At 41.8% G+C, this 22,668-nt stretch overlaps 1 protein-coding gene across 9 annotated transcripts in view; it reads right to left on the reverse strand.

Moving 5' to 3' along the window:
- Positions 1-22,668, reverse strand: part of Cabin1 (calcineurin binding protein 1) — a 146,777-nt gene that overhangs the window by 79,341 nt on the left and 44,768 nt on the right. For all 9 annotated transcript variants that reach the window (XM_004843563.3, XM_004843565.3, XM_004843564.3 and 6 more), the window contains 5 exons: positions 11,444-11,605; positions 9,985-10,191; positions 9,603-9,748; positions 4,205-4,466; positions 1,605-1,865 (listed from right to left, as the gene is read on the reverse strand). In XM_004843563.3, the coding sequence (XP_004843620.2) occupies positions 1,605-1,865; positions 4,205-4,466; positions 9,603-9,748; positions 9,985-10,191; positions 11,444-11,605 (1,038 nt within the window). The remainder of the gene's footprint in view (positions 1-1,604; positions 1,866-4,204; positions 4,467-9,602; positions 9,749-9,984; positions 10,192-11,443; positions 11,606-22,668) is intronic.

A 22,668-nucleotide genomic window follows, 5' to 3' on the forward strand; every position in this document is an offset into this window, starting at 1 on the left:
TTGACACCACATCATCTGATAGGAAACAGTACTTCCATACCTCTCAGTGGACCCCACATTCTGGCCCCAAAATGGCCACTATAATCCGGTTGGCAGGATTTATTTTTTAAAAGGCAAATTTTTAAATCAAGGCTTTTTTTTGTGCACAATATTGGCAAATATTGAAAAGAGGTTCCTAGCATGGTTAGAGGAAAACAGACACAATTATCCATCACTATAACCTTTCAGGGGCAATGGACAGAATGTTAAATGACCCAGCACCTTTGAACAGTAGGCCTTCAGACACATGCACTGCCTGTGCCCTGTCACGCCAAGCAGTGGAGAGGAAGCCAAACCCATACCCATCAAGAAGGGGCTATGCAGGGCCAGGCATTTAGCTCAGTGGCACCGCGCTTCCTTCACAAGTGCAAGGTCCTGAGTTCGATCCCCGGTACCAAAAAAAGTGTGTGGGGGTGCTGTGCAGATAAATAAACATGCCCAACCCAGCCACTGGGCACTAGGATACACCTTCTACTATATCTTGTCCAATGACAAGGCAAGCTCCAGAGTCATAAGAAAATGTTACTTAATACCTTTATTTTTTTTGAGACAGAGTCTTGCTATGCAGTTCACGCTGCTCTTGAACTCATTATGTAACCCAGTCTGGCCTCAAAATTGCAGTGATCCTCCTGCCTCAGCCTCCCAAGTGCTGGGATTATAGGCACGTGCCACCATGCCTGACAGTGTCTACATATTAACAGAAAAAAAAAAAATCTGCACATATAGGAGCATATCGAAACTGCTATAGGGATTACTTGGGTAGGGAACACTAAGATGACAGGGACTCTCACATTTTATACTCTTCTGAATTGAATTTTTTAAAAACATGTTAATTTTATAATCAGGAAAAATATGTAAGGTATAAAAAAGGATAAGGAAGCAGTGGATTCTGCCTAAACTCCACAAGCTTGCTGGGGATGTGGGACTCATAGGATGTAGGCTTGTACCCTCAGAAAGGGTGAAGCTAGTGTGCTCAGGGCCTCAGGAAGCTTTGAGTCCTGAGAAGAGCCAAGTGTGCCTGGGTATCCACCCCGTCCTTGGTTTGGGGGCCTATAAAATGCGCTAGCCTGCCCCTAAGGACTGCTATAAACAATGAGAGCATTCATAGGAAATGTTCTAGAAATCATAAAAGAGAATCCCAGCAATAAAAAACTGTTGGGTTTTGGGGGGGTTTTTTTGAGCAGCAGTGAGAAAACCCCAAATCTGGGCAGTCCAGGAATAGACTGGGGCTGTCCTCTGCCAGGCCATAGGTGTGAATGCCCCAGCACTGAAACATGGTACACTGCAGTCATGATGTCCAGGTTAGTAGAATCTGTGTGTACTGAGGAAAGACGATATGCTTCCAAGACATAAGAACAAAATACTCTCCCAGAAAGGATGGTAAGTACTCTTAGAAAAAAACAAGAAAGGCTGTTTTAATTCAACTGCACACGAAGCTGCTGAACAGAGAAGTTTTCAGTAGGTTTTCTGGGGAGTCACTGGGACCTTGAGTCCTGTCCTGAGGAAGTCAGAGCGACTACCCGACCTGTGCCCTGCCTCCCCACCCTGGGCCAGCACGGTGTCACCTCCAGGGCCTCCATGGCCAGCTCAGGTGGATTGTGGTAGTGGATCTTCTTGGGGTACCGGGCAGCTTCCTCATGCAGATAGTGGCCGGCCTGCCTATAGTGCAGCAGGTAGACAGCCGGTGGCTGCTGCTGCTTCTCAGCCACCTTGCCCAGCATGTAGTGGATAAGCCACTCCTCCTCATCGCCATCACCCTCACAGTGGGCTGCTGATGTGAAACAGTGCCTTGCTGTCTCCAGCATGCTGTCACGCCGACCCTCCATCTGCAACAAGATCACCAGCCTTAGGTGCAAAGCATGAAATTTCCCAGGGATCGTGGTTTCTCCTGTATAAAGCCAGCTGACTTATTCACAAATTTTATTTCTCTCAACAACCCTGAGACCCAGAACCGTTGTCACCGTCTCACAGCTGGTGACAATGAGGTGTGGAGAGGCTTAGGGACTCCTCAAGAGCATACACCAAGTAAGACACAGAGCTAGATTTAAACTCAGGTCACCTCTTGTCAACTCCAGGGACCTTTCTCCTACCTTCCCCCTACAGCACCCAACATTTTATGAGCTTAAGAAAATGCTTGCCTGCAAAGGAGAAAGAGCACAGAGCTGGCACTGACCCTTTCTAGCTCTGCTTGACTAACACCAGTTAGAGGGTGACATAGCAATGTGCTCACTGCCTGCAACAGAGGCTCATCCCAGAATGTCCACTTTGGCTGCTTGACATTCTCAAACTATCATGGAAGAGCTGCCACTGGTCTGCAGCCCCAGCCCTGTGCTCCTTCCATTTTGTAGGCACAAGTGCTTACTACAGCCACATGGGTCATAATTAGTAGCCGTAGAGTGGAGTTAACATGATTGCTCTTTCTTCCTTTCTTTCTTTCTTTCTTGCTTGCTTTCTTCTTTCTTGCTTTCTTTCTTTCTACATCTTTTATTAGTACATGCTGGTTACACACATTAATGGGTTTCATTTTGGCCAATTTGTATATGTACATAACATACTTGGATCATTTTCATACCTTCCAACCCAATATGTACTTTATAAACTCACAATGAGAAGAGGCTGGAGACCTGGGGGCTCAGAGCAGCTGCTTTTGTGGCCCCACACAAACAGTCCTTGCTCTAGCCCCTACCCTGGAAGCTCTGGAATGAAGGAATATATGTGCTTGACAGCTGCCAGGGACTATACAGAAGTGGCTGCCCAAGTAGGAAAGCCTCTGAGAACCTGACCTTCTGTCCTGGCTGCTTCCGTGCTTTGAGTGTGAGAGGATGCCTGGAGGTACTTGCTGTAAATGTGGACTCCAAGTCAGTGGGGCTTGGCGAGGCCTCAGGAACCTGCCCTACACAAGTGCTCTGTGTTCTTAAAGGGTACTGAGAAGAGGGTAAGAAATTCTGTTTTACCTCAAATGTGCACATTCTGGGCCAGGGATTTAGCTCAGTGGCAGAGCACCTGCCTCACAAGCACAAGGTCCTGAGTTTGATCCCTGGTACCAAAAAAAAAAACCACACCAAAAAAACCAAAACAAAGAAATGTGCACATTCTAGTGTGCACTTGTGCAGTAGGGTTGGGTGCTGGGTAAACACCTTCTCCAGTGGTACGGAGCTGGGTACTAGGTACACGCCCTCTGTAGGTGCTGTGGAGCTGGGTGCTTGAGATGGCTGACCTAGACACCCCTACTGAATTCGCACAATACTCCTTGGAAGAAGGAATGTTCAGCCTCATTTTGCAGCATACAGTAGTTTAAGTAGTAGCAAACACATGTCCTATAGCCCATCCCGATCAGTTCAGATACAACTCTGGCAGCCAGGGGACTAGGTCCCTGTGACACACTTCAAGGCTGGAAGCAGACCCTCCAGAGGTGGAAAGAACCCAGGGAGCATGGGGCAAACTTGTTAAGGCAATATGTACACAGGTAGATTACTGTAAAACTTGAGGCCCTGCTCTGTATCTTACCAGCAGACGCTTCAGCACCTTTATTTCCTGGGAGACCTTTCTGGGTTTTACATCTTACTGCTATGCTAGCTCAAACATGTCAGTACAGGGGCCAGGCATGTAGCTTAGTGGTACAGTGTATGCTTACCATCTCCAAGGCCCTAGATATGATCCCTAGCACTACTAAAAACTCCCAAAGTATGTCAGTATGGTTCCTTTGTTTCCATCTCAAGGAGCTAAGGGTGCTCTGCTAAACACACATCAGGCCAGTCTGAGCACCCACACTATGGATGCCCCCTACCAAGGCAGACTTTGAAAATTTCCATCACAAGGTGAAGCATTTTACAAGGACCTTACATTCCTTTGAGAGAATAGGGAAGAGACACCTACTTCAGGTAGCCAACATTCCTCCCTACTATTCAATTACTCTAAAACTGATTACTGACCCAACCAGGTCACAATAGCCTGATCTTAAACTTGCCTGCACTGGACTGGATGTTCAGAGATGAAGGGCCAAGTTATCACTGACCATGTTACAGCTTGAGCCTCCTAGGGAGAATCGTCCATGAGCTCCCAGCATTGACATAACAAAGAACAGATATGACAGAATCTTATAGACCTGAGAGCACTCCAGCTGGACAGGATGACAGACGAGACCCCACTGCACACTCCTCCTCACCTGCTGCACAAGCTCAGGAGGCAGCTCGGCTCTCCACTGCTTCAACTGGCGAGAAGCAAAAGAATGTAAGGCATAAGACATGGTGCCATATTCAATCCAAAGGGACAGGTTAGAGCTGTCGATTTCCAGGGCTCGTCGAAAGCAGTTCAGGACAGGCATGGCATGTTTCCATATGGGTCCATCACTCTTCAGCTCATTGGAGTTCAGCTTGTCTTGAATGCGGCTAGCTCGGGCCAGAGCCATGCCTGCCCAGGAATCAAACCTGGGGCAGAAACAAAAGAACTAGCTACAAATACCATTGCCCTGACAGCACAGCAAACACAACAGCCTGGCAGGCGGCCAGACAAATGCTATGAAGCTCAGTTCCTACAACAGGGTTCAGAACCAGCTCAGCCACTAGATCAGGCCATGACTGCGATCTGGACCAGCCATGCCTCTGAGCCACAGTCCCTACACCATGACATATATCTAAGAAGATCTACCTCGAGAGAACTATGGGGTACTGTTATGGTTTAGATCTAGAATGTCCCCTGAAAGGTTCATGTGTTCAGAGGTTAGGATTTTAGAAGGTGACTGGATTGTGAGGGTGCTATACTCATCAGTGGATTAATCTACCAAAGAATTCAGAGCTGAAAGTGCTTTTAGGAGGTGGGGTCTGGTCAGAACCGTTGGGTCATTAGGAGCACGATCTGGAAGGGTATATCTCCTCCCCAGGTCCTCCCTTCACTCTCTGCTTCCAGGCCACCATAATGTGAGTAGCTTTCCTCTGCCAGACCTTCTTCCATGCCTTTCCTGCCTTGGAGCCAGATGACTACAGACTGAATCCTCTAAAAATCATGGGTCAAAATAAACCTCGAAGCTATGGGTGTCAGGTATTGTGTCCAGTGACAGAAAGTGACTTAGAAAGATGCTAAAAGATAAAATATTCCTCAGCACCTCACAGCCACTCAATGGCTGTTCTAACAGAAGGGTTCTTCAGCTCCGCTCCCCTACACTGGGGAGTTACCCACAGAACAGCTATGGTGGAAAGGAATAGCGCACTCTGCAAGGCATCACAACAGGGATCCAGTCGAGGTGACTGAGAGACTCAGCAAGTGTCACTCTCCTTCCTCTTGTGCAAGCAGAGACTGCTATCAATACACTCACTAAGCAAGAGCACAGGTAGCCAAGAGTCCCAGGGCCCAAGCCACCCAGCTTCTCCCTCTGGGACTTTGAGGAGACCGTGACCTTCCCAATTCAGTTTCCAGCAGTAAAACAGAGCAAGGGCACCACATGATGGCTGAGCATCACCTGAAAGAAAGTGATGGTGAGACTATAGAAATCTCTGAGAGGGTGGTCACAGATATGTCAAGACCAAGATGGTTTCTGGGTTCTGAAATTTTCTGCCTGCTAGTACAGAGAAGAGGAAAAGCAGCAATCAAAAGGGCAGGTGCTATGTGTAAATACTGAATAGTTTCTCCAGCGTGAGAAACTGAAAGTGTAAATAAGGACTAAATGTATAATAGGTAATGTGAAATAGGAAGAAAAGGGGCAAAGGGGAAGGAAGTGGGAGGGCTGGGGAAAGGATAGAAGGGAATGAGATTAATATGAGAAAATGGAAAAATAGGAACAAAATCTTTGTAAATAGGGAGGACTGGAGGGGTTGAAGGGAGGGCTGGGCAAGGGTGAAAAATAAGAACCAAGAGAGACTATGTAAAGGTGCAAATTTCCAATGATGAATGTCATTATATTGTATACCTAAAATGTACCAATGATTAGAATGAATAATCAATAATGCAAAATAGGAAGAAAAGGTCCAAAGGGGTAGGGGTAGTGGGAGGGGCAGGGGAAAGGAAAGAAGGGAAAGGAAAAAATGATGAGAAATGGAAAAAATGGAAATAAAGGCTTTGTAAATAGGGAAGGGTGGAGGGCGTGAAGGGAGGGCTAGGAATGGGGAAAAAATAAGAACCAAGATGCATTATGTAAAGGTACAATTCCCAATGAGAAATGTAATTGTGTTGTATACCTACAATGTACCAATAAAAGAATTTAATATCAAAAAAAAAAAAAAAAAAGGGCAGGTTCTACCTTTCCTTGTGCCAACAATTCTTAGTCCATCACAGCTAAAGTTAAACACCATGACTGTAAAACTGGTAAACTGGCTTCCTGAACTATTTGAGTTTGCAGTATGTGGTAAAGGCAGAGGAACCCTGTGAAGCTCAGCCTTCACTGTACCCCAGCATGCAGGACTAACACTGTGTGAACAAAGGAGCAGGAAAGATACCGAAAACTCAGAAGCAAGAGGAGGATGGCAAAGACAAAGGCTTCACTTCTTATGTGAGAGGCTCTAAGAGCAGTCCTTCCTCCTCTGGGGTCTGGAGACCTAAGGCCACTGTGTCTTCCTTGACTCCACTCATGTTACTCTGGAAGAAAGATACAGGAGTAGGTGGCAAACTCCCTTTCACCAGGGCCACATTCACAGTGGGGCGTTCCTTTCCATTTCTATTATGTCTTCAGAACTCAGTTTGCCCTCACCTTGAGGAAAGGGGCAACATCATGACAGTAACCCCTCTGGCTGCATAAGAACCAACTGGAAACTACAATCTCCTGCCACCAAAACAAAGTAACCAAAAGCAGAAGTATGTCATCATGACAAGTAAAAATGTTTATGTATCCTACCTACATCTATCTCCTGGTACTGACAGAGCAGTACACAGCCCATATTCCAGGAGTGCTGACCTACAGGGATGTTGAGGGGTCAGAGGGCAGGAAACAATGACAATTCGGGAGGAGGAAGTATCTAGAGCCCATGCACTAGGCTCTAACTTGTGCAGGGCAAACCTGGTTTTGGAATTGGGCTCAAGTTGTTTCCTTGGTAGTGGGGGTGAGCTATACCAGGGCCTGCCTTCATTTTCCCCATCTCCAAATGTTTCATGAAATGCCTGGGAAATTTGGGTCACTTTCAGCTCAGTAAAAGCAGAAGGAATGGTCAATGCAAGGGAAACAAAATACTGTAACCAGCATCCCCACAGACTCTGTTTCTCCAACACCACAATCAAGACACCATTGTTCAACCAGATGCCTATCTGGGGCTTTACTCCTACCCAACAGGCTCAGAAGCCTTCAAGAAAAAAAAAAGTATCCAATCTTCCATTTTAGCTAGCCCAAAAGACCAGATGGAGCCCAAGTCACCCCTGGCATCTGCCTGAAAGGGACAGGATGAAGGAGAGGGGAAAGAATGAAGGAGACCAAGGAGCTGGGCATAGTAACACATGCCTGTAATCCCAGCACTCTGGGAGTCTGAGACAGGAGGATCACAAGTTCGAGCCCACCTAGATAACTTAGCAACTCAGCAAGACCCTGTCCCAAAATAAAAAATTTTAAAAGGCCTAGTGACATAGCTCAGTGCAAAGTCTCTGGGTTCAATTCTCACCCCAGTACTGCAAGAAAGAAAAAGGGATGCCAAGGGCTGGGGCCTGGGACCAAGCAACAAGTCCTTTCCTGGCCTTAAGGCCAGTCTTCATTAAAAAAAACCCTCCTTCTGTAGCAGGGCTGCCCAATGGACTGTGCCTGATGGGTTGCTACTCTCTGAACAGGTGGTATGCAGGTTGTAGGAAGACCTAGTTGGGCCTTCATGGTCATCACTCCATTGACTGAGGAGCTGTCAGGTGAAGAGGAGCCATGACAAGTGCTCACCGCTCTACAGAAGATGGGTTTTATCACCCTCGCTTTACAGATGGGGAAGCAACAGTGCAGAATAGATGGCCCAAGTGTGTCAACCAGAGCGCACCCAGCCAGCCTGAGTGCAGGTCTACACCATCACACAGCAATCCCAGAGAGGCTAGCAGAGTTCTAAGCAAATGGCTCTCTGGAGGAACCCACAGGCTGAGCAAAAGGGGGCCTGTGATCTTCCCCACAGGCTATAGAAGTCTTACAAATTAGCTTCTCCATGCAGATTCCAGGCCCCTGAACCCTTGGCTAGGTGGATCCTGACAAGGTTTCTTCCTGAGTGAGGGGTAATTATGAGCTAACCCCACCAGGGCTAGCCCCTGAGTACTTCCCAAGGATGTCTACAGCTGCTATACCTTCAGATGCAGGTCAGCCACAGAGAGCGGACTCATTTTGCCCTTGATCCAAGGATTACCTCTTAGGTAAGCCCTAAAAATAGTACTGGGAATTGAACCCAGGGCTTAATGCACGTAAAGCAAGTGCTCTACCACAATTATATCCCTAGTCCTGGATATTGCCTTGTAGTCAAGTGTATCAGACTTCACAAGTGTAGCAGAGCTCCTCCAGATAGATGCTCAGGGCAATCACTACATTTTAAGAGAATGGTGAGCATGGCTCCGTGGAAAGTGAGCAAAAGTCACACACGGGTTTTCCTACATCTATGGGATGATCAAAATATACAATGAATACTTACATTTCAAAAATTATGATAAAAGACACAATGTCATTAATTCCCCTCAAAATACTCCCCTTCACTTTAAACACACTATTGCTCATGCCACTGTCTTAGGCAGCTCTGCAAGTCCTCTTTGCTGACTTTATAAGGTGTGATTTAAGAAAAAAAATATGGTGAATGTTGCTGCCAACTGCCATCCAAAGGAAAAGCAGGGTCATAAAAACATTATAGTGTGTCCTTATCAACTTTATTTACCAGATCTGGCTTCCCCACGAATATGACCATGAAAGGTAAATATTTTAAATTGATTCAGGACATTGAGGCATCCATAACAGCACAACTAAAGACACTCACAAAAGAAGACTTCCAGAATTCCTTCAGAAAGTAGCAAGAACAATGGGAAAAGTGTGTTCAAGGTCAGGGGGAGAATTTTGAGGGAGGATTACTGGCAATGTGCCTTTTACTGTAATAATTTTTAAAATTTAAACATTTATTGTATTTTTTTATCACATCTCAGACAATCATGATAAACACAGCTGCCCAATGATGCACTAGGTTACAGAAAGGAAAGAGAACTTCTGAATTAGGTTTTTCTATAACTACCCTCCAACCTCACAAAAGCAAATATAATGAAAAAGTCTGCAGTGGAAGCATCAATAGTATACCTCAGGCAACTTACTGGGGCCTGGAGCCAGGAAAGGAGGTAGCACAAAACCAACAGGATCAGGCCAGACAGCACTTCCTTGGCCCAGACACCAGAGCCCAAAGACATACTTCATACCTTCTCCAACCCCAATGCCTCCCTCTGGGGTCTTTAGGAAAGAAATCTTTCCCTTTGCTCTTCTTTTTTATGGAGAATCTGGCTTTTTAATAACTACACAGTGCTAATCCACCTTTTCATTTCTTTTCCTTAATCTTGCTATCGGCAGCAAAACTCCAAACTGGCCTAGTGAAATGCTGGCTAAGCTAGAATTACCCCAGCTTTGTTGACAGCCAGCCTGGCCCCACTCCCACCTGTTGGGGCAGATGCAGATGTCATGCATATAGAACTTGATGGCCTTGGACTGCTCCTTGTTTTTGAAATGATAATCAGCCAGGAGGTAGTAGAGTTCATTCACCACAGGAGGGGAAGAGTCAGCCCCTTCTGGGAGGCAGGGCACCTGGCAAGGGAGAGAGTAAATATAAAGAGTAGAGTCAAGAACTCAAGTGTGACCTGAGAGACCTGTAAACCCAGGACTGCTTGGTCACATCAACACATGACAGATGCTGGGCTTCTCCTGGCCCTAGCATCTGATGCAGAAAAGGAATGAAGCCAGAGCATACATGCAGCCATGCTGGTGAGGAAGGGATGTTACTCAGGCCCATAACTCCCACCTCTGAGTCCACTGAGGCCCACCTCAGTTGAGGTTCCCTCGATGTAGGCAGAGACTTTGTCCAGGCTCAGTACTGGCCTCTCTGTGCGAGGCACTATGGTGGCAATTCTCTTCAGAAGGTTGGCCAAATCAGCAGACACTGTGCTGGTCTTGTAGCTGTCAAATTCAGGAAGGGTCTTGGGCTTAAAGTACTCAAACATAAACAGGGCATCTTCCCATATAAGCTCCACCTTGAAAAAAGAGGACAGATTCATAGTACATTCAGGATAAAGACAAAAAAGTTCCTCTATAGAAATGTAAAGAGGATGTAAATAGGGGTCACCATATATGGTACTAGTCTAAAATAAGTACTTGTTACACTTCTTATAATCTGCATGCCCAATGTCATTCTCAAAAGTGTCTGAAAAGCAGAAACCCAGTCTTTATAAAGATAAATGGTAGAAGCAGAGGGATGTGTTCTGAGACCATATGGCTAAGCTAGAGGATGAGTTCAGCCAGGCATGGTGGCACATGCCTGTAATCCTAGCACTCCAGATGAGACAAAGGATCGCCAGGAATTCGAAGGCAGCCTGGGCTACACAGTGAGTTCAAGGCCACCCTGAACTACATGAGACCTTGTCTCGAAAAATAAAGTAAAAATAAAATAAAGCAAAAATAAAATAAAGTAAAGTAAAATAAAATAAAATACCCAGGGATTTAGCTCAGTGGTTCTGGCGCCTGCCTCGAAAGTGCAAGGTCCCAAGTTTGATCCCCAGTACCAAAAAAAAAAACACCAAAAAAACAAAACTGCGAAAAATAAAATAAAATAAGAGTGTGTCATCAATTATGAATGGGGACCTGGGGCCAGCCACCAACCTTCTCAATGCCTCAGCTGCCCCTCAGTTTTTGATTGATGAAAACTGTGTGGTGATTTTGGGCCAAGGCAACTCTAGTGGCAGTGGCCACAGTGGAGATTCTTCCTAAGGAGATTCCATTTTAGGGACTGAATCCCTAAGACCAGAGAATAACTGATACTATTGAGGAGCCATGAGATAATACATCCAATAGTGCTCCAAAAACCAAAACAACCAAAAAAGAGAAACCTCTAAGGAATTATTCATATTATCCAAATTGCAAATAAACCGATGGACATTTCTCGTACCACATTTTTTATCATTAAGTCAATATTAATGAAGCTATCTTTTTGCAAGGAAAACTCCTGTCCTTTAATCAGACATCTGACCATATTTTTGCTTTCTCCCACTGCAACTTGTATTTTGACTGTGGAGTAAGTGTGACAAATCTTTCTTTTCTTTTTTTTTTTTTTTTTGGTACCAGAGATCGAACTCGGATCCTTGCACTTGTGCAGCAGGCAGCGAAACCACTGAGCTAAATCCCAAGCAACTGTGACAAATCCGACATGCTTCAAAAGAGCTCCTATCTTCCTGGAGCCCCACTCTTCCTTAGACTTGCCCCTCCCTAGGCCAGTGGCAGCACCCTCACCTGCTGGGCAGAGTGCTCCTCCAGGTACCTGGCCTTGCTCTTCTTGCTGGGAAAGCTGTACAAACAGTAAAAACACTGCTCCAAGGCCGTCTCTAGCTCTTCCTTATAGGGGTGTGTGTCTTCAGAGGAGGACGCAGTAAGTTCCTTTTGGAGAACTCGCACCTATGGTGGGCAGAAAGAGATGCTGAAAGGGGACCAGCAACCATAGCCCTGTCATAGCAGGACTCCAGGGAGACCATGACTCTAACAATTCTTTTAACCTGAGGAGGCAATGTTTATTGGGCCCCTGCCTGACTTTATTCCAAAAGACCTGTTTCCTAGAAAAGATTTCTTATTCTGCTGCAATCAGAGACCATCACAGAGACAGAGGACAAATAAAACTCCTAGGTCCTTAACCTGTTACTTAAAGCGTGATTTCTGTTTCTCTTCTGAGGCAGTTAGGGACTTAAGGCTGTTTTTCTAGAAAAGAAGGACTCTACTTGGGCCTACAAATGCTAAATAGATAACTAAAAGGAACAAAGCTTAACTTTCATTTTGTCTTTTATTACTTTAAAACTTTGGGTCAGATCCTTGCTCAGCTCTGCACACAGGCTTGTTAATCATTTAAGAAGTATCTGTCTAAAAGTTGACAAAACAAGGTTGATTAGCCCTGAATTAACATAACCTATCTCATCCCACTTCAAGACCTGGACACCAAGGTAAGAAATTTACAGGACTTTCAACTAACCCTTACTTTTAACCCTAACATGCCCAGAAGTCTCAAGTCATTGCTCTAAACCTATAGCCACCTTGGATTCCAGCAGTTTCCACAAAACTGAGGTTATCCCAGGTAGAAGTAATCATCTTATAAAGACTAAAAGCCCCCCTTCAAGTGATGAGGACTTCTCCCATAGTCATCTTGCAAACCAGAACTGAGATGATGTTCAACCATACTCTAGCCCATCCAAGGAAATCTATAAAATCTGGTCTTTTTCTTTTGTTACTGGGCCAGTCTGATCCTCTTCATCAGAGCTATGCCCTTTCAGCTCAAGCTTAAGTGCCCAATTTTTTTCTTACTTTCTACCTCACACTGACACATCCTGAATTGCTTTTCTGTGACAAGAGTCAGTGAACCTACTCTTCAGAGTGAGCTGAGGTCTCTATCTCCTCTTTGGGGGGCTTCCTCAGATTCCATCCCTGAATCTTGTACTGTCTCCCTGACCTAACTTAATTTCTCCCTTGCCCTAAACTTGTTAATCTTTGGGGAAAGGATGCCTGTAAGCCAGAAGTTCCTCCTCAGGTGGGCTAACTGAGACCTAAGATGGTTGCCAGAGTGACCAACACACAATCTCCAACTTCATTTTAATTCCATCTGCATGCTAAATGACACACTCCCCAATACCACAACAGTTGACAACTGCCACCACATCCACCAAAAAGAACCATAAAAGGAGCAGAAAATGGTGGCTCCCAAATTGCTGGAAAAGACATGACTATTCCTCCCCTCTCATTTCTTTTACCCTTTTATCTATAATCTCCCTAATGGTTGAGAAGTTGATTTGCAAGTTTTATCTCTTATTTATGGCCAAGAATAAAAGCCTCTTTCCCAGCTCAATCAGAGCTCAATTGGTGTTACTGATTCCATAATTCTGAGAGGGAAAAATGACCCACCCAGTCTAGGGTGACAGTTACTCTAGGCTGACTCTGATAGCAGCCTCCTCCTGGGCTTGCAGAGCTGACTTCTTTCTAGCACATCTAGCCATATTCTACCAGCTCCCAGAAAAAGATAGTGCTATATGCCCCTAGTAACTTCTTCACTCATTTAGTTAGCCATTCCTTTGCTAAATGAGTATTTACTGAACACCTTCTTTTACTAGGCACATGGTCCTTGATTTTTACGAAGCTCAGATTCCAATGTAGGAATGAGTTAAATATATACAGCAAATAATTATAAATTAGAAGCTGACAGATCCCATTAGGGCTGAGGGAATCTCCCTCAGACAAAATATTAGCATCAGAAAGGATGTGAACAGCACTAAGACAAGATATATGTACATAAGGTAGGAAATGAAGGCTGGGGCAAACCAGACAACTAACTAGTCAGAATGTGTCAGAAGTCACAAAAACCCACAGCTAACCAGTTGCACAAAGGTTTCCTAAAAAGAGAAGACATGCATAGAACACCAGACCCAAAACGACTTCAGGCTTACAGCTCCTGAACACTGTACACGGAACCAAAAGAAAGTGATTTTTCTCAATCTTTCATTTGAATTTGGTGCTATTTACTGGAACAATCAGAAGAAGATATTCCCAATTTTTCATTTACATATGGGCATGGCCCATCAAAAGACACTGTTTCTTATCCCTCATTTATATCTGGAGAGAGGACAAGCAAATTTTTCCATAGGACAATTTATATCAGACATGAGGCCAAGTGAGTTTTTGACAGGACAACTGTCCCATGAGGTGGGGGTCAATCCAGGTATTTTGGATACTAAAGGCCCCATCTCCCTTATCCTTAGCACTGCTGGCTGGGAGCCTTGTAGAGTATACTTTTTTCTGCCTTCAATAAATCTATACCCTTGTTGTCTTTTCCGTGTCTTTTTTCCATTGTGTTTTCTAATTCTTAGTTCAGGATACCAAGAACCTGAAAAGAACCCCCAAGAGCCCTATCTAGTGACACATGGATATGAGATCCTATGGCTATTATTATCCCCAACTATTAGTAAATATGTATTCTTTTCGGGCATCTATGGGATTTTTGCCAAAACTAGATGAAAAGCAAGTCTCAACAAATACCTAAGACTGGATATAATACAGTTCAGATCCTCTAAAAATGATTCAATAAAAGTAGTAATCAATTACATAAAAATAGCAAACATTAAATATCAAAATTTCTGGGATGGAGCTAAAAATATACAGTATTCAGAAAAAACATAATCTTCAGTACATATATTAGAAGTGAATACTGAAATGAGCATTCTATTCAGTAAGTTAGAAACAATACATATTAAATCCAAAGAAAGTAAAAAGACAATAAACATCAGAGTGGCAATTAATGAGCTAGCAAAGAAACAATAGATCTACAAACAAATAGCTCTTACTTTGCAAAAATCAATTTAAACAAGCTTCAGGAAAAGGCTGTTTTTGAAAAGGAGGAGGGAAAGTACAAATAATTCTAGCAATGAAAAAAAGGGGCATGACTAGAGGTACCACAGAGAGGTTTTGCTATCAGATGGGGTCTGAAATGTTCATCCAAGAGATGAGGACCTATGCTTGGCCTAGATTTTAAATTATAAGGAAACACCATGAAGACTTTTATGCTAACAAATGGATACTATTCCAATATATAATTTACATGACAAAAAAAAGTCTGAATGAATCTAACATCACTAAAGAAACAACAGTTTAAAATCTACTGAGAGAAAAAAAAAATCTGAGAGAGATGCATGCTTTAGATAAGGGGCTGGCAAACTACTGCCCCTGTACCAAATCCTGCCACTGTCTGTTTTTTATGAGTTAAGAATGGTGTTTGCATTTTAAAATAATGTAATAAATCAAAAGAAGAAAACTATTTTGTAACATAAAAAATTATACAAAGTTAGGGCCAGGGATTTAGTTCAGTGGTTCCGCCGCCTGCCTTGCAACTGCAAGGTCCCAAGTTTGATCCCCAGTACCAAAAACCCACGAAATTTAAGTATTTTTTCTTTTTGCTTTTTTGGTATTAAGAGACTGAACCCAGTGCCTCACAGTTGCTAGGCAGATGCTGCATTGCCAGGCTATGGAGGGGGAAAAAGAGGGTGAAAAGGAAATGTAAAAAGAATTAAGATACATAATGTATATGTACCAATTCCCCATGACAAATGAAATCATTATGTTCTGCAAATATATACTAATAAAAGTAAAACTTTTTTTAATTTTAGTGTCCACAAGTTTTGTTGGAACACATTCCCTCCTAATGCTGATATCTATATTATCTCTGACTACTCTTGTACTATAATGGGGGCCTGAGTAGTTGTAACAGAGAACCTTTGGCCTAAAAAGCCTTTACTCTCTCTTTACAAAAAAACTTTGCAAACTTTAAGCCAAGAGCCACAAAACGGGAGGGGAGTGGTGGTATGAGACACAGACTATAAGGATTGAAAAGGAAGGCAAAATAGCTTATTCATGGACAATATAATTGTTTACATAGAAAATTCAAGAAGTCCACATGAACCGGGGATTTAGCTCAGTGGTTCCACCGCCTGCCTCACAAATGCAAAGTCTCAAGTTCGATCCCCAGTACCAAAAAAAAAAAAAAGAAGTCCACAATGTATTCAAATTAAGACAATAAACAAAGCAGCTTTTCCTAAGAGGAAAAAAAAGATTTTTTTCTTGGTGATATTGGAGACTGAACCCAGGACCTTCACACTGAGCCTCCTCCCTTGCCCTTTTTCTTTTCTTTTTTTTTTTTTGGTACCGGGGATTGAACTTGGGAACTTGTGCTTGTGAGGCAGGCACCAGAACCACTGAGCTAAAAAATCCCTGGCTCCCTTTTCCATTTTTTGAGAACTGGTTCTTGTTTTTTTTTTGGTACCGGGGATCGAACTCAGGTCCTTGCGCTTATGCAGCAGGCGGCAAAACCACTGAGCTAAATCCCCAGCCCCAGAACTGGTTCTTGTTAAGTCACTAAGTTATCCAGACTGGGCTTGAACTTGAGATCCTCTGACCTCAGCCTCCTTGTGCTGGTATTACAGGCATGTGTCACCACACCCAACTGAGAAATATGGGGTTTTTTTCAAGTATTCCTACATGCCTACAAAACAAAACAGAGTATTAATTTTTAAATATCTATTTATAATGTTAAAAAAAGAAAAGATACCTAAGACTGGGGCTATATCTCTGAGGTAGAGCACTTATCTAGCATGTTCAAGATCCTGCTTTAATTCTCAGCACTTCCAAAAAAAGATACCTAGTCATTAGTCAAACAAAATATATATAATGGTTTTATGGGGAAAATTATTAAACTGAATTAAGGGACATGAAAAGTATAAGACCTAAATAAACACAAAAATAATACGTTCATGACTGGGAAAGACTCAATTTAGGCATTTCTCTCCCAAATTAATCTTTGAGGTCAATGCCATGCCAATCAAAATTTCAGGGCAAAGGAGCAGTTTCACAAAATTTTATAGACTAATCTTATAGTGACACAGAAGAGAACAAGGCCAAGAATAGCCAACTGAATACAATGAAGAGACAGGTCAGGCACACTAATCCTAGCAGGTGTCAAGATATCCCAAAAATGGGCCCGGGATTCAGCTCAGTGGTGCAGCACCTGCCTCACAAGCACAAGGTCCTCCGTTTGGTACCCAAAAAAAAGATATCTCAAACAAAATGTAGTATTGGCATAGGAATAGACAAGCAATTTACACCAGTAAAAAGAACAGAGCCCCAAACAATCCCTCACACTTACAAATAAAAGATGAAGGTGACTCACAAATCAGTGCAGTAAGAACACTCTTGAAATACATGGTGCAAACCAATTAGCCATCCATATTGAATATAAAATTGGATCCTTACCTAATCTCAAATAAAAATTAAATCCAGAGGGCATGAAGACCACATGTGGAAAATAAGAATTTTTAGAACACCAGAGAATGTCTTTATTATTGTGTAGGAAGGAAGAATTTATTTTGAAAAGCACCAAAGAGGGTTTTTTAAAAACCACAAACAATAAAGGAAAGAATTAATAAGTCTGACATTAAAAATTTCAAAATTCTGAGCCAGGCATGGTGGCACTTGTAATCCCAGCACATGGGAGGCTGAGGCAGAAACACTGTGAATTCGAGCTCAGCCTATAAAGCAAGTTCAAGGCCAGCCTACACTACACAGCAAGACTTTTTCTCCATCAATCAATAAATAAAATTTTTCAAAAACAAACTTTTTTCAAAATTTTACAAAACAAACACCATGCAAAATTAAAATATATGTACTAAGTAACACACACAAGTGCATGTAAAAATAATGAAACATATATCAGACAAGATTAGAATTCAGGTTATATGAAGAACTCTACAAACCAATAAGAACAAGAATAATAACCTAGTAGAAAAATGAACAGGCAATTTATAAAAGAGGAAGCCTAAGAGGCCAATAAATACAAATACTCAACTTCACTAATAACCATAAATTATTACAAAGAACATTTAAAGAACAATGAAATACCATTTCATGCTTCCAGGATCAACATTTAAGTCTACACAATATCTAGGGCTGACACATGAGTGGAAATTCTCATACTGCTATCAAAAGGACAAAAATGGTCCAACGCTCGCAGGGCAGAGGAGGTGAGCCAATCCCAGAACCCAGGAGGAGGCTCCCCGGCTGACATTCCACCACTCCCAGGGCAGAGGAGGTGAGCCAACCCCAGTGTCCAGGAGGAGGCTCCCCAGCCACCATTCCACCACTCCAAGGGCAGAGGAAGTGAGCCAATCCCAGCACCCAGGAGGAAGCTCTCCAGCCACCATTCCACCACTCCCAGGGCAGAGGAGGTGAGCCAAACCCAGCGCCCAGGAGGAGGCTCCCTGGCCACCATTCCACCGCTGCCAGGGCAGAGGAGGTGAGCCGCATGGGCACCAGTAGCACTACTGCACCCCCACCCCCACCGTGGAAATGAGAAGACAAACAAGCCTCAAAAACAGACTTCCATATCACCTACAGCAACCCCAAAGGGAAACGAGATGGAATAATCTGATACTCAACCACCTGGACTCCCTGAACTGGCAACAAAAGAGGATCTGGAAAAAATGAAATGAGAAATTATTTCTCAGATAACAGCAGAGACTGTGCCCATAGTGCAAGACATGATTAATAAATCTAGAGAGGACACAGATACAAAAATAGAGGAGTTGAGGAACATGATGGAATCCAAACATAGGAAACAAATGGAATCCATAAAACAGATACAAACAGATTTCCAGGAGATTAAAAACTCAATTGAAAGTCTATGTAGCAGAATGAACCAATGTGAGGACAGAATTTCAGATATAGAAGATAAGATTGCAAATAGTGACCAGGAAAAGAAAAATTGCTTTAAAATTGTAAGGGACCACAAGAAATCAATCCACCAGCTGCTAAATGATGCAAATAAGAATAACATAAGACTGATTGGAGTCAATGAAGAAACAGGAGACAGTGAAGGACCCTAGTTAGCAAGACAGACTCCATATTGCTGCTGAACGACCCACCTGCCTGCCCTTTAGATGAACTCAAAAGGAGGAAGCTTAGAAACCTCCTCCCCTTAGAGAGTGTCTTAGAAACAACAATTAATCAACTATTGTTTTACAAATGTTCTAAGGACAGGATGTTCCGCTTCTGTACCTTTTGCTTGCTTTGCTAGTTCTATCCCACAGGGGGGCCTAGAAACTGCTGGCCTCAGAGGTGTATAAAATACGTTAATCTCCCCCAGTCCGATGCTTGGCTTGGGTCCTGGCCGGTAATAAACTCCTGTGTGGATTTAATATTGGTCTCTGGTTGGTTCTTTCTCACTGGGTGCAACAGAGAGTACAGATGACATAAAAAAAACTGTTCACAGAAGTGATGGCAGAAAATTTCCCAAGGAGGAGAAAAGAACTTGACATACAGATAAGGGAGGCATATAGCACTCCAACTAGCCTTGATCGAAAAAAAATCTACACATAGGCACATAATAGTTAAGATTCCAGAAACCCAAAAGAAGAACAAACTTCTACAAGCAATTAGAGAAAAGAAACAAATCACATACAAAGGAAAGCCCATCAGAATCACAGCAGATTTCTCAACACAAACCCTCAAGGCAAGAAGAGCTTGGAGTGATATATTTCAAGCCCTAAAGGAAAACAGCCTCCAACTCAGACTGATGTACCCTCCAAAACTATCTTTCAAAATTGATGGAGAAATAAGATAAAGAGTACTTTAGGAACTTCATGAATACCAAACCGGCACTCCAAAAAATTTTAGACAATATCCTAGGAAAAGACAATGAGGATCACAACCCCAGGAAGCCCAGCACAATGAATCCATTGGGCATGACAAATTAAATGCAAAGCAGGAGAATCCAACAAAAAGAAAAAGTCATGACAAGGCTTTAAGAACTTTTAACTTCATCTCCCTAATGAGTGTATAATTCAATCTTGTTATTGTACTGATTGGTATTTTTCTGATTCTAGTGTTGCATGCCTTTCCTTGCATAAGGAAAATAGATGGCTATTTATCATCTTCTTGTGTCTACTTTTTAATTGGATTGTCTATTAATGAGCTGTAAGAGTTCTTTATATATTCTGGTCATAGGTTATATGCATTGTAAATATCATCTGTTTAAGGACTACTTTTCATTTTAACGATGTCATTTAAAGTTCTAAAGTTTATTTATCAATTTTTTTCTTTTATACATCATGTTTTTTGTATCCTAAGAAGTTCTTGCCTACCCTAAATTCATAAACATTTTCCCTTATAATTTCTTCTTAAAGTTTTATAGTTTTAGTCTTTCATGTTTAGGTTCATAGATCCTTTCAAGTTATTTTTACGTATGGAAATAAAGGGTTGAGGTTAATTTTTATATACAGATACCAGGTGTTCTAGTGCCATTTGCTGAAAAGACTATCTTTTCCTCGGCTCTTGAATTGAGTTTATATTCTATAAAATGTTAATGTTAAATAATCTTTCAAAACTTAGTGGAGCATATATGTGTGGTTCTATTTCTAGATTCTCTGTTTTATTCCAATGATCTATGCGTCTTTCCTTACAACAAAACTGCCTTGATTACTGTAGCTTTAGAGGAAGTCTTAAAATTAGGTACTAAACATCTTCCAACACTGTTTTTTTTTCTTTTTCTTTTTACTTTTCTGGGTCCTTTGTACTCCTACATAACTTTTAAATTTCAATATCCAATTCTTCATTTATAGCAAATATACATAGACCTGAATTTTTATATATACCTTGTGTTTTCTAATCCTGCTAAATTCAAATACAAGTTCTAGGGGCTCCTAGAGGTGTCTTAGTATTTTCTCTATAGATGGTCATTTCATCTACATATAAAGATTTTACTTCTACCTTGCCAATCCTATCCTGTGTCATTTTATTGCTAGACTATTTTGGTTTAGGCCTATGTTTCAAAGTTTAATGGACAGATGAAGGGTAGGCATATCTGCCCTTGTTCCGCACCTTAGAGAGAAAGCATTATATCTTCTCCATTCATATATGGCATTTTTGCTGGAAGTATGGAGTACATGTCTTTGATCTGTTGAGAAGGTTCTGTTCTACTTCTAGTCTCCTGATAGCTTTTACCATGAATAGCTGTAGAATTTAGTCCAATACTTTTTCTCCAACTGTGACAGTATCATATGGCTTTTTCTTTTCCACTGTTAAAATGATGACTTTGGGGGGTGGATTTTCCAATGCTGAACCAACACTGCCATCCCTAAAATAAAACCACTTTCTACATACTGCCAGATCTGACTTCTAGTAGTTTGTTTTGTTAAATAAATTTCTATCTATGTTCATACTTTTTTCTCCTATTATCTTCATCCAGTTTTAGTATTAGCACAATGTTGATTTCCTAAAATGAGGGGAGAAGTGTTCCTTCTTTTTTCTGCTTTAAATGTTTGATGTAATTTATCAGTTAAAATGTATACGAGCCTGTTGTTGTCATATAGGTAGGTTTTCAAGCTAGGAATATACTTTCTTTAATAGGTGCTATTCAAATTTTATATTTCCTCCAGAGTTAGTTTCATTAATTTGTTTTCCAAGGTACTTCTTGGAAGTTGTTAAATTTATTTCGAAACAGATTTTTGTAATATACTTTCTATATCCTTTTAAATTCTGTAAAATCTGTGGTAATGTCTCCTAAATCTTGATATTATAATTTGAAAAATGTATAATTGATATTGTGTAATACGAAGAAAAGTTCTAAAGGAGTAGTGGAAGTGGGAGGGGTAGGGGAAGGGAAAGAAGGGAAAAGAAAAAATATGAGAAAAGGAAAAAAATGGAAACAAAGTCTTTGTAAATAGGGAAGGCTGGAGGGGGTGAAGGGAGGGCAGGGGAAGGGGGAAAAAATAAGAACCAAGATACTCATGTAATGGTACAAGATCCCAATGGTGAATGTAACTGTATTTTATACCTAAAATGTACCAATAAACTTAATGGGAAAAAAATAAAAATAAAAAATACCATTTCAAGCAATTCTAAAACAAAAGGACAAAAATGGAGTTCTTTTGTTTGTTTATTTTGGTTTAGCTTGGTTTCTTTGACACAGGGTTTCACCATGTTGTTCAGGTTGGCCTTGAATTCACTATGTAGCCCAACCTGGTTTCAAATTTATGATTTTCATGCCTCAGCCTCCCAATTGCAGGGATTACACACCTAGCTGAAAATATAGATTTTAAAAGTGACAAGCTGGGCATGGTGGTGTATGCCTATAATCCTGGCACTCAGGAGGTTGAGGCCAGAGGATTTCCACGAGTCTGAGGCCGGCCTGGACTACACAGTGAATTCAAGGCCAAGTTGAACTACATAGCAAGACCTTGTCTCCAAAAACCAAAAAAATAAAATTAAAATAAAAAATAAAAGTGATACTATGCACTTCTGTGATCCAGTAGTTCTTTTTATAGGAATCTACACTAGAGAAACTACCACATGTACACATAAAACAACCCTTTGGTAGATGTTAACTATAATACTATTTTAAACCCTTAAATGGATAAACAATCTCAATGCCTTCACTAGAAGAATGGATAAAAAAATACAGTAACAAATATTTACAAACAAAATAATGTAATATCTAGGATTTGGTTTTAAATAATGTGGGATAGGGGTAAGTGGGGAAGTAGCCGCCCATTATGAGTTAATAATGACTTATCAGTGCTCAATATATAGGAATGACAATACTATTATTTCTACTTTAACATATGTTTGGAATTTTCCAAACTAAAAACCTTAAAATCATTCATAATACAATGGAATCCTATAAGCCAGGTATGTTGGCGCATGCTTGTGATCCCAGCACTTGGGAGGCTTAGGCAGGTGGATCACTGCAAGTTTGAGGCCAGCCTAGGCTACAAAGTGAGTTCAAGCTAGTCTGAACTATAGCAAGACCCTGTCTCAAAAAACAAAAGAATCCTATAAAGCAATTAAAACAAATCAGGTTTACTTGTTTCAATGTGGATATATGTGTGAATTGAAATGAGTAAAAGCAAGCTGCAAAAGGTTACATACTATATGTTTTATAT

The sequence above is a fragment of the Heterocephalus glaber genome, unplaced genomic scaffold (assembly GCF_053883595.1).
Source record: "Heterocephalus glaber isolate CG9 unplaced genomic scaffold, H.glaber_assembly_v1.0 deba00001687, whole genome shotgun sequence".
NCBI classification, from domain to species: domain Eukaryota; kingdom Metazoa; phylum Chordata; class Mammalia; order Rodentia; family Bathyergidae; genus Heterocephalus; species Heterocephalus glaber.